This window comes from Echinops telfairi, unplaced genomic scaffold (assembly GCF_000313985.2).
Source record: "Echinops telfairi isolate 266 unplaced genomic scaffold, ASM31398v2 ScPeMD7_7458;HRSCAF=8496, whole genome shotgun sequence".
In the NCBI taxonomy this organism is placed as follows: domain Eukaryota; kingdom Metazoa; phylum Chordata; class Mammalia; order Afrosoricida; family Tenrecidae; genus Echinops; species Echinops telfairi.
Window position 1 is genome coordinate 49,402,660 of NW_022111358.1, and position 10,514 is coordinate 49,413,173.

At 49.8% G+C, this 10,514-nt stretch overlaps 1 protein-coding gene across 1 annotated transcript in view; it reads left to right on the forward strand.

Annotated features, from left to right (window-relative positions):
* Window positions 1-10,514, forward strand: part of RNF213 (ring finger protein 213) — a 118,356-nt gene that overhangs the window by 8,430 nt on the left and 99,412 nt on the right. Inside the window, exons 3-7 of the mRNA XM_045299779.1 lie at window positions 6,432-6,980; window positions 7,208-7,318; window positions 7,747-7,919; window positions 8,602-8,760; window positions 9,049-9,248. Coding sequence (XP_045155714.1) covers window positions 6,432-6,980; window positions 7,208-7,318; window positions 7,747-7,919; window positions 8,602-8,760; window positions 9,049-9,248 — 1,192 coding nt within the window. The remainder of the gene's footprint in view (window positions 1-6,431; window positions 6,981-7,207; window positions 7,319-7,746; window positions 7,920-8,601; window positions 8,761-9,048; window positions 9,249-10,514) is intronic.

Genomic DNA, 10,514 nt, shown 5'->3' on the forward strand with positions numbered 1-10,514 from the left:
TCCTCTGGTCTAGCCAGACTTGCAAGGTCGAATTCGAGTCATGGTAGTGGGAACGGGGAGGAAACGTTTAGGAACTAGAGGAAAGTTGTATTTCTCATTGTTGTTACATCGCACCCTGACTGGCTCATCTCCTCCCCGAGAAAAATTAGTAATTTTTGCAGCTTATTCTTATCTCCTGAATTTTTGATGATAGACATCCAGGCCTGATATTTTAATTTTAAACAATATTCTCCATGTCCAATACATATAGGAAGTCCTTCAACCCCCATTTTCATAATGGTGCCTTCTTTGCTTGCTCGAAATGGTCCTCGATCTTCCAAAGGCCCCGGCATCCAAGAGGATTCATTAACATAAATGGGAACGGTAGGGTCTGTCCAAGAGACTTCTCCATTCAAGGGAGGGTCAGGAATAGAGGTCCGGTAAGTAAGATTCTCAGCATTCACCTGAGTAGTCAAAATAGCCATCCAGCTAACAACAAATGAGACGTTGTCATCCCTTGTCCATGGGAACGCACCAGTTGTTCTCCTCCACCCCTAACTTCTCCGTCTGTGCCCACGTCGGCAAGTCAACACGTCGAGTCGTCATCCAGGGAGCTCCTGGCAGCAAAGTCCCGGCTCAGTTCTCTCCAAGGGCAAGGTCTCTTCTGGGCCATCACGCAATTTTATTCGCTTGTCTGGAAACCCCCATTTCTTTTCTCCTGTTGAAATATAAGCATACCCCCTTCCCCATTTTATGACCGTGGCTGGTTGCCATCTGTCTTGTTCAAAACTCTTATACCACATAGGCTGTTCTATATCTTTAGACACACTATTAGGCTGTTCATTAGACACACTATTTTTCCCAATGTAATTCAGCAGCCGTGAAATTATTGTTATTTACATTTAGATAATTTAACGTATATAAAGCTGTTTAATGCCGCCTTCTGGGATGACTAGCCCCATAGCCTCCTTTTTGTTTCAAAAGCAACTCTTTCAAAGTCCGACTTTCGTGTTCAATAATAGTTTGGCCAGGAAATACTATTTCCTGGAATACCAGTCAAATGCTGAATTCCACGGTCATGGAGAAAGGCCAAACATTTTTAGAAACATAAGCAGAACCGTGCTCTGTTTCAATGGTGTGTGGAATTCCCAGGACAGCAAATGCTTCCAACAAATGAGTAAGGACAGCATCCGCCCGTGCTGCAGCAGCAGGAGGAGCCCATGGAAAAGGAGACAAAGATCAACAGAACGATGAGCAGATTTGAGTTTGCCAAAAGAAGGAATTTGAGTAACATCCATTTGCCAAATTGGATTTCAGGTGGTGCCTCGAGGAGTAGTTCCTGAAGGGAGATGAGGGCTGAGCTGACAAGCTGAGCAAGATCGTCAAACAGCCTTTGCGCGTTGCCCAGTCAGCCCATGCCTGGTTTTTAACGATCGTGCATTGCTGCGATACCTGGCATGTTCATTTTGAGCAATTTGCAAGGATCCCACAGGGCAATCCACCCTATCATTCCCCATAACCAAAGGACCAGGTAGGATGTATGAGATCTAATGTGAGTAATAAAAATAGGATTCGTTCTTTGATGAACTGCCTGCTGTAACTTACAAATTAAATCATTCAATTCAGTTTTATTAACAATAATGGTAGCGGTTTCAATATGTAAAAGAGTATACATAGCATATTGTGAATCAGTAATTATTGAAGTGAATGAAGCATATCTACAAGTAAAGTTAAAATAGCAAATAATTCAGTCTTTTGAACAGGAGAATAAGGAGATGCTATAACTTTAGAAATATCGTTGTGAATATTTACATATCCAGCAATACCATGCTTATTTGCACCTGTAAAAAACATAAGTGCTTGAGGAATGGGGGCAGAAACAACCACGTTTGGCAACATCCATTCAGTTCTTTTCAAAAATTGAAAACGTGGATCAGAGGGATATGGATTAGAAATGATACCCACGTCATTGCTAATGGCATTTTGCCAATCTTCTGATAAAATCCAATGATCACGAGTTTCTGTATCGGTGAAGGGTACTATTATGATTGCAGGATCCAGTCCACATAAATGGCGTAAACGCATACATCCTTTAATAATAATTTGACATATTTTCTGCAAATACGTTTCCAATTTATGCATACTTTTATTAGATTAAAAATAACCATTCTAACAAATTATTGTTTTGCATAAGGACTCCTGTTGGAGAATGAGTAGTATGTATAACAATTAACTGAAGATTATCTAAGGAATCTATGCGCTGTAATAGACTATCTTGAATATGCTTCTCAATCCATTGTAATTCTTTCTCAGCCTCAAGATTTAAAGTTCTAGGACTGTTAAGATCTGAATCTCCTTCCAATATTTGAAATAACTTAGAAAGTTGTCCAGTAGGAATGCCTAAAGATGGGCGTAGCCAATTTATATCCCCTAATATTTTTTGAAAATCATTGTTTTTAAAGAATCCTGACGAATTTGTACTTTCTGAGTTATAATTTTTTGATTAACAATCTTTTGCCCAAAATAATTAAATGGATATTCTTTTTGGATTTCCTCCTCAACTGTTTGTAAACCATAATCTCTTAAAATTATTAGCGCAAATTCAAGACGTTCTGTTAACATTTGAGGATCTGGATGAGCAAATAAAATGTAATCCAAATAATGATGATATAAACTACTCGGAAACTTGTCCCAAATCATCTGTAAAGGTTGAAGAACAAAAGCTTGGCACAAAGTAGGGCTGTTTAACATTCCTGAGGCAAAACCTTCCATTGATAGCGCAGCACTGGTTGACTGTTATTATAAGTCGGGACAGTAAATGCAAATCTGACACAATCCTGAGGCTGTAAAGGGATCGTCAAAAAACAATCTTTTAAATCTATTATAATCAAATTCCAATCTTTAGGTATCATAACAGGAGATGGAACACCAAGTTGTAAGGGACCCATGGGGATTGTAACCTCATTTATTTTTCGTAGGTCCATCAACATTCTCCACTTTCTTGATTTCTTTTGTATTACAAAGACAGGTGAATTCCAGGGGCAGTACTAGGCTCAGTCTGTCCTAGATCTAGTTGTTCCTGAACTAAAAATTGTAATGCTTCCAGTTTTTCTCTTGGCAAAGGCCCATTATTCTACATTTGCCTCTAGATCTGGAAAACCTCATCCCCTTCTTGCTCGTCCCTGATGAGTTACAAACTCTGGGTGTTCCCTTTTGGTTTAAAATCAGACCCCATATTTATCATCAGTTGTTTAGCCACAGGAGAAATGGTGGGAATAGAAACAGAAGCCCCATTGTTGTAATAAATCTCTGCCCCACAAAATTAAGGGAATGTCAGCTCTATCAGGTTGTGATTTCGCTCTCTGTCCTTCTGGACCGTGGCATTTTTGAATAGAAATGCTTTGTTGAATGTTAGTCTTCGTTCCAATCCCAGTGCAAGGAGTGTGAGCAGAGTGAAAAGGCCACTCCGACGGCCAGTTGTGAGCTGCAACGACAGACACATCAGCACCTGTGTCGACGAGACCAGGAATTTGAATTCCATTTTCAAAGAACACCACCATGTGAGGCCTGGTATCTCCAATAAATGTTTGCCTAAATGCATGTGTTCCGGTGCTGCCAAACCCTCCTTTCTCTCGACAGAAGCAGCCTTTCCTTTATGAGAAGGTAACAGTAATAATTGAGCAATTCTTTGACCTTTTGAAAGCGGAATACATGTAGAAGTGGACATCATTACAGAAATCTCTCCAATATCATCTGAATCAATCACTCCGGGATGAACTAGCACTCCCTGAGAATTTAGACGGCTCTGACCTAAAATGAGACCCACAGTATTAGCAGGGATAGGTCCAAAAAGATGGAGAGGGAGCTTAACAACTCCTTGAGAAGATTCTGATAACAAATCACGAGGAATGCTGAGACCTAAAGCAGCACTCTCAGGAGTCACATGTAATAGATCAGACTGGCATGACATTCTGCTGTACCAATATCCCCACAAGCCCCAACATAATCCTCTAAACTTCCCCCGCCAACCTGAAAGGTTTGCATGGCTTCTCTACCATCGGCGTTAGCGTTCTCAAAGGCTAAGGGGTGCCAAAGTACCTCTTGCAACGCAGGGGAAGCCACAGCACGTTTTATAGCAGTAAAAAGATGGGATAAAACATCAGGAAAAGATTCATTAGGTCCTTGTAAAATTTTCGTACATATTTTTTTCTGTTCCTCCCTTTTCATCTAATTGTTGCCAAGCACATAAGCATAGATCGTGAACTTGTTCAATAATCTCATCCCCGAAGATGGCTGGCTGAGCAGTTGCAGCAAAAGGACCAGCTCCGGTTAGTTGTTCGAAAGTAGGTCCTGGTGACTGCTGCCTAGGATTATCAACCTGCGCCTCTTTCGCAGCTTCCTCACGCCAACAAGCTTTCAACTGGATCGACTGGCCAGAGGTTAGCACTGTTTTGAGTAAAGTATCCCAGTCGGAGGGAATCGTAATATTGTCAGTAACAGAAGGGTGTAAGAGCCCCTGAACATAAGGTGGCTGTACCCCATAAGAGTGGACAGCTTCCGTTAAAGCTTTCAAAGTCCTACACTCCTGCCCTTCAAGATCACACTGCACCCGTCCATTGGGATGTTGAGCATTAGCAGCCGTCTGAGTTCCAGTACCAGGGAAAAGAGCAGCCGGAGAGATGGGAGCGGGTAAAGAAGTCTCATTTGACTCACACGATAACTTCAATCTCGCAGCTGGAATTCGAGGCATAGCCTTAGTCTCTTCGGGACATGCTGGAGGCTTTTCTTCAAAATAAGGGACTGTCAGTTCTACAACGGTCTTTCCAGAATCTAACTGAAGACGTTCGGCTATTTCATTTACTTGACAAACCAGATACTTTAATTCCTCAGGTATGGGAAACGTATCCTCCTCTTCAGAGGAGGACTGAGGCAGGAGAAGATTCCGCTTCAGGACGACCGTAAACTTTGTCATCGATGGGATTACTAGATGGGTCCGTCTCCACAGCTCCCGTAACATTTTCACAAGCAGCTTTTTCTCTCTCACTTTCAGTAGCCGAAGGAAATGGTTCTAAAGCAATATTAACTAAAGATATTAATGCCCAAACATCATGATCAATGGTTTCACATAAGGTGGATCAATGGATGTGCCCTTCGCAAAGCACGAGTCACCTGTTTCCATACTTTGGCATTTCATTGATTCTTGTTTGCAGGGTGAAACCAATAACAATGCTTATGTACACAAGCAATAAGTTTCTTAAAAGTCTGCGATGGACTTCTACCCCAGTTGTCTTGAATATAACTTTTAAAACTTCACTATATTGTTTCTCTGTAGCTACAGGATTTCCCATGTCTCTACTTTTTGCCAAGGTCAACTGCAGCATTCATACAACTTACCACCCTTGGTCCATGAGTCTTCCAGATGTCGCTTCAGGTCCCAAACAGGCCACTGGACATCCCCTTACAGAAGGGCCACGGGGAGGAGACGAGCCAGTCAGGCTGCATTGTAGCATACAACAGTGAAACATACAACTTTCCTCTAGTTCCTAAATGCTGCCTTCACATACACCCCCCCACCATTATCTTGATCCCAATTCTACCGATCTGACTAGACCAGAGGATGTACACTGGTACAGATAGGAACTGGAAACACAGGGAATCCAGGATGACGATCCCTTCAGGACCAGTGCTGAGAGTGGCCATACTGGGAGGGTGGAAGGAGGGTGGGTGGAAAGGGGGAACTGATTGCAAGGATCTACACATAGCCTCCTCCCCGGGGGATGGACACCAGAAAAGAAGGGAGACGTCGGACAGTGCTGGACTCCTGGTCTCAGACCCTAAGAAGGAGAGACGTCTTCTGGATCAGGCACTTACTTGCGTCCCCTCACGGGCGAAGCTTGTCCCCTCTCCCTGCCACCGAGTGGCTTCTGACTCATGCCGACCCTATAAGACAGGGTGGAACTGCCCCTGTGGGCTTCCAAGGTGGTAACTCTTATGGGAGTCGAAAGCTCGATTCCAAACATCCACGTGTGTGTGTGTGTGTGTGTAACTTCCAGGGTATGGGAAAAATGCCACTATCTTTCAGCTCCATTTTCCCACCCACTTTTTGAAGCCCACCCACCCACCCCCGTACATCAGTGTGCCACAGGAAAGCTCAGTTGGGCTGGTTTTGGTGGACTGTTCCACCGGGGATAACTCAGTGTTGGGGCCAGCTGGGGCACAGCCCAGGGTGTGGCAGCTGCTGCCCGGCCCCGTGCCCGGTCCACTGCCTGAGAGCAAGGGCTCCCTGAGCGAACAGGCGTGAGGATGGGGGGGGGGGCGGGGGGCTGACAGAGCTGCTCACCCTTGAGCCGTGGAGAGCGGTGAGGCGGGGGGTGGGTTTGGGGGGGGGGTGGGGGTAGGTGGGTGGAGCAGTCAGTCCAAGACACCAAGTGTGTGTTTCTTTTTTGGTATAGAGCAAGAGGAAGAGGAAGAGGAGGAAGAAGACTCAGAGGGCATCTACGTCTGATGAGCTGACCTCATTGCCCCAGTCTCCCTCGGCCCCAAGTAGCCTGGGCTCTCTGGCACTCCCTGAAGGCCACGGTCAGCAAGGCGGTGTGAGCAGCCAGCCTAGCCAGTCCCCCGTCGACAGCCCTGCAGCCAGGTGTGACCAGAGCCCACCCAGCCCAGGGGCCGGGAATCAGGATGTGAGCCTGAGCGAGACACAGATGGAGGGTGAGGGCCCCACAGGGCCCCTTGGGGACGTGGCCAAGGCCAGCAGCTGCCCTCTGGATGGAGGAGCAGAAGCGGCGCCCAGAGCAGAGGCCCAGATGAGCACTGGGCCTCAGGAACCCTCCAGCCCCTCGCAGGGGGTGGCTGGCCTTCCCGAAGCTGCCCCTGGGGCCAGTCCCGTGGATCACGGCGCTACCCAGACACAACCATTGCCGGAGTCAAAAGGAGCCGACTCTGAGCCCAGGGAAGGAGCCCAGGCCGCCAGGGAGCAGGCAGAGACCCCGGCCTCGGAGGTGAGCTCCGGGGTAAATCAGTGGCCAGTGGCTGGTGTGCTCGGTGTGTGTGGGGGGCTCTCCCTCACACAGGCTTCCCTGCACTTGGAGCGGGTGGTGGGCGGTGCCAGGAGGGCCAGCGGACAGCCTCTCCACCCACGGCAGGGGCTGTGATGGGAGCTGACCCTGAGCCCCGACTCAGTCTCCCGGTCCCTGCCTCTGAGGTTTGGGGTCTTTGTTTCTTCTAGGCTGTGGGTGCGGCAGAGAAACCAGCCTGTGGAGGAACGGGGGAGGGCGGCAGGGACAGTAAGGACAAGGCGCTGCCAGCCAGTGTCCCTGCGTCCAAGGAACAAGGCCAGGTCAGCGTCGGTCCCTGCCCAGCTGGATGGGTGTTGGTTCTGGGGAAGGCCCGGCCCTGGTGTCCCTGTGGTGAGGGGGAGGGGTGAGAGAGGGAAGGTGCCCTTGTAGCAGCCAGCTGTGGGGCAGGCCTCTCCCAGCAGGAGGTGGTTGGTGGTGGTGGAGCGCAGGCCTGAGAAGGTGAGGGTGTTGCAGGCAGAGGGGACAGCTGGTGCAAAGGCCCTGCGGTGCCCTATGGTTGGGTGGCGTGTGGCTGCATTGTTCAGGAGCAGCTGGGCAGCTGGTGCCCCATGTGGGTGCTGAGGTGGGCAGTGACGGCTGCTGGGGTCAGGGCCTTGGGGAGTAGACCGACAGCCACGATGGGTCTGGGCAGGGAGACGATGGGGTTGTGCAGCTGCTGGTACGACTGGGGTCTGGCTCTGGGTTCCAGGAAGCAGAGTCCAAGGACAGGAAGGCCGTGTCCGGAAGGAAAGCAGGCGAAGGTGGGAAAACCCCGGCAGAAGACCAGGAGAAACCAGCAGGAGGTCGCAGAGATGACCCTGCGCGGGCCAAGACCGACAAGGAGCAGCGCAACCAGAAAGCGCATGCGCAGGAGGTGGAGCGGTGGGTGTATCCCCAGGGGGGGTTGGGGCAGCCGGGGACAGTGGCCCTGGGAGCCAGGGGCAAGCCACCCATTCGTGGGGGGTGATGAGGTCCCGCAGCTGGTGCAGGGGTGCTTGCTGACTCTTGCTCGTGTGGGTTTGGGCTGTGGGGATTCCGGCCGGGAACATCCTCAGGGCAGCGAGGAGCTGGCGCAGAGGGGCTTTTGTGCCTTTTGCCACACTCCCTGGTCCTGGGTGGGCACCTCGGCTGCTCGTGGGGTCCTTTGGTTGTTTGCCTCTAAAGGCTCACCAGACACTCAAACCCCAGCCAGAAGCGTGGCGTGTGTGCAGGTGTGGGTGTCTGTTCAGATACGCGCACTGCACGCTTCCACGGAGTGTTGGCGATTCAGACAAACCCAGAGGCGCCTCAGAAGGATGGCCTGGCGGTCTGTTTCCAAAAGGCCTTGAGGCTCCCCCGGGTGTCCTGTTACTCTCTCCCGCGGGGTGGACGCGGCCCCAACAGACTTGTTGATGGCAATGGGTTGGTGTCCGTGTGCGCGCACAGCTGTCCCTGTGACTGAGCGCCTGTGTGCACGTGTGTGAGTGAGTGAGTGAGAGAGAGAGAGAGAGCTCGCACGTGCGCGCATGTCCGGTGGAAGGAAGAGTGAGGGATTAAGTGGCATCTCACTTTGGCCCTCCCACAGCACGCTGGGTCCTGGTGAAGGCATCATGGTACACTTCCACGCCATTGTCTCCAAGGACTTCTCCTTCGACTCCAAGCAGCACCGAGTGATCGTCCGGGGCGGGGAGGAGCTGGGGGCGCCCAAGTGGAGCCGGCGAGTGTGTGAGATGAGCTTCTCCAAGTAAGTGCCCCGCCCCCACGCCAGGCCTGAGCGCTGACGCTCGGCGTGTATTTAGAGAATGGGTTTTTTTTTTATTATCAATAAGTGGATTATAAACTTCTACAGTCTTCTGGAAATCGAAATGTTTCAAAACAGACGTCCCGGGGGTGCGCTTTACCGTGCGCCGTTCTCTGCAGCCTGGGAAGCGCGTTCTCACTTACACCTGGGCGCCTCTCTGGGGGTGACGGTGGAGCAGCACGGCTCCTAGGGGCCTTCCCGTGGTAACCGCCGGGTATCCTGTCTGTGCAGAGACTTGGGCGAGCACGGGTGCCTCATTGAAGGCAGCACCTTCATTTCCAAGCGGAGCCTGGACAAGCCCATTCCCTACAAGTACGTCATCGCGCGGGAGCAGGGCACGGAGGAGTACGAGTTCATCTACAAGCGTCAGAAGAGTCATGAGCACGTGAACCGTTGTCTGCACATCAGGTCTTCCCTTCTGGGCGCAGGAGGTAAGTGACACCGCCACCCAAGCCCGGGGTGCAGCTGCCGGGCCCTGTGGGCTGTGCCCAGCCGGCCCCAGCCAGTCTCCGGTTTAACATGCTGCTGCTGCGTTTAGAGGCCTGTTAGCCCTCTTGCACCAGGAAACTGCGGGAGGGGGACTTTGGGTAACCCGAGAGGGGAGGACCAGAGCAGCCAGGGAGTACAAGAAATGGGGCTGAGGGGTGAAGGGTGCCGCAGCAGGGGGCATGGGCACAGCCACCCTCCTCACCAGGGCAGGGGAAGGAAAACAGGAGGCGGCCTCCTTCCAAGAGATTCCCAAACAGGGACACAAACAAGCACCCAGGGGAGAGGGCACAGCCCAGAGGCTTCCTGGCTCAGTCTTCAGGACCATGGCCCCCTCCCCTACTGCTTTCTCTCCTTCTCTTTGCTTGTATCTGATTCTATACTTCATACTGTGTGTTTCTGTAGGTATACCAGGGAGTACCAAAAATACCCCAAACAAACCCCAAACGGATTTTTCCCCCCAAAGCTATGTTTTAATTTTTTTTTTTTTTTACAAAACAACCCCAGCACCCCCAAAGTACTTTCCAGGACCCTTAATACACGTGTCAAATCTGCGCTCCACTTCTGGAGATGTTTTTCAGGCTCATCTGTTTGGGTGGATGACAGCAGTTCCCTTGTTTTTCTGTTCACCGCTTCCATGTCAGCAAATAGCTGGCCTTTCACGTCCCTTTACATTGACAGAAACAAAAAGAAGTCGCAGGAGTGAGGTCAGGTGCATGTGGCAAGAGAGGCACACTGTTTTTTTTGCCCCAAACCTGGTGCACCGGCTTTTTTGTTGTTGGGCACTGTCATGCAAACTTTTCAGAACCTCTAAATAGAAAGCTTGATTAGCAGTCTGACCTGGTGGAATAAACTATGAGTTGACATTTCCATCCATTTGGGAAGTTGATGGACATCCAGAACGAGGTTTCTCATCAATCGACATTTCACGTTTTATGAAACAAGAAAGCCACTTGAGTTTCCCCCAAAGCACTGTCTTTGTAAGCTGTGTTCAACATCACAGCAGTTTCCATGGCATTTTTCCTGAGCAGGAAACAAAATTTCAGCTGCATGCTGTGCTCTTAAATTGACCATCACAAAAAACAAGATGTGAGTGAAACTGCTTGTATGAAAGAATTCTCTGGGACCAGAGAGCACCTTCCCAGGCGATGTCACTGGGTGCACTAACTAGAGCGAGTTGTTCAATGCTTGCCTAGCGGTGAGGGGGCGGG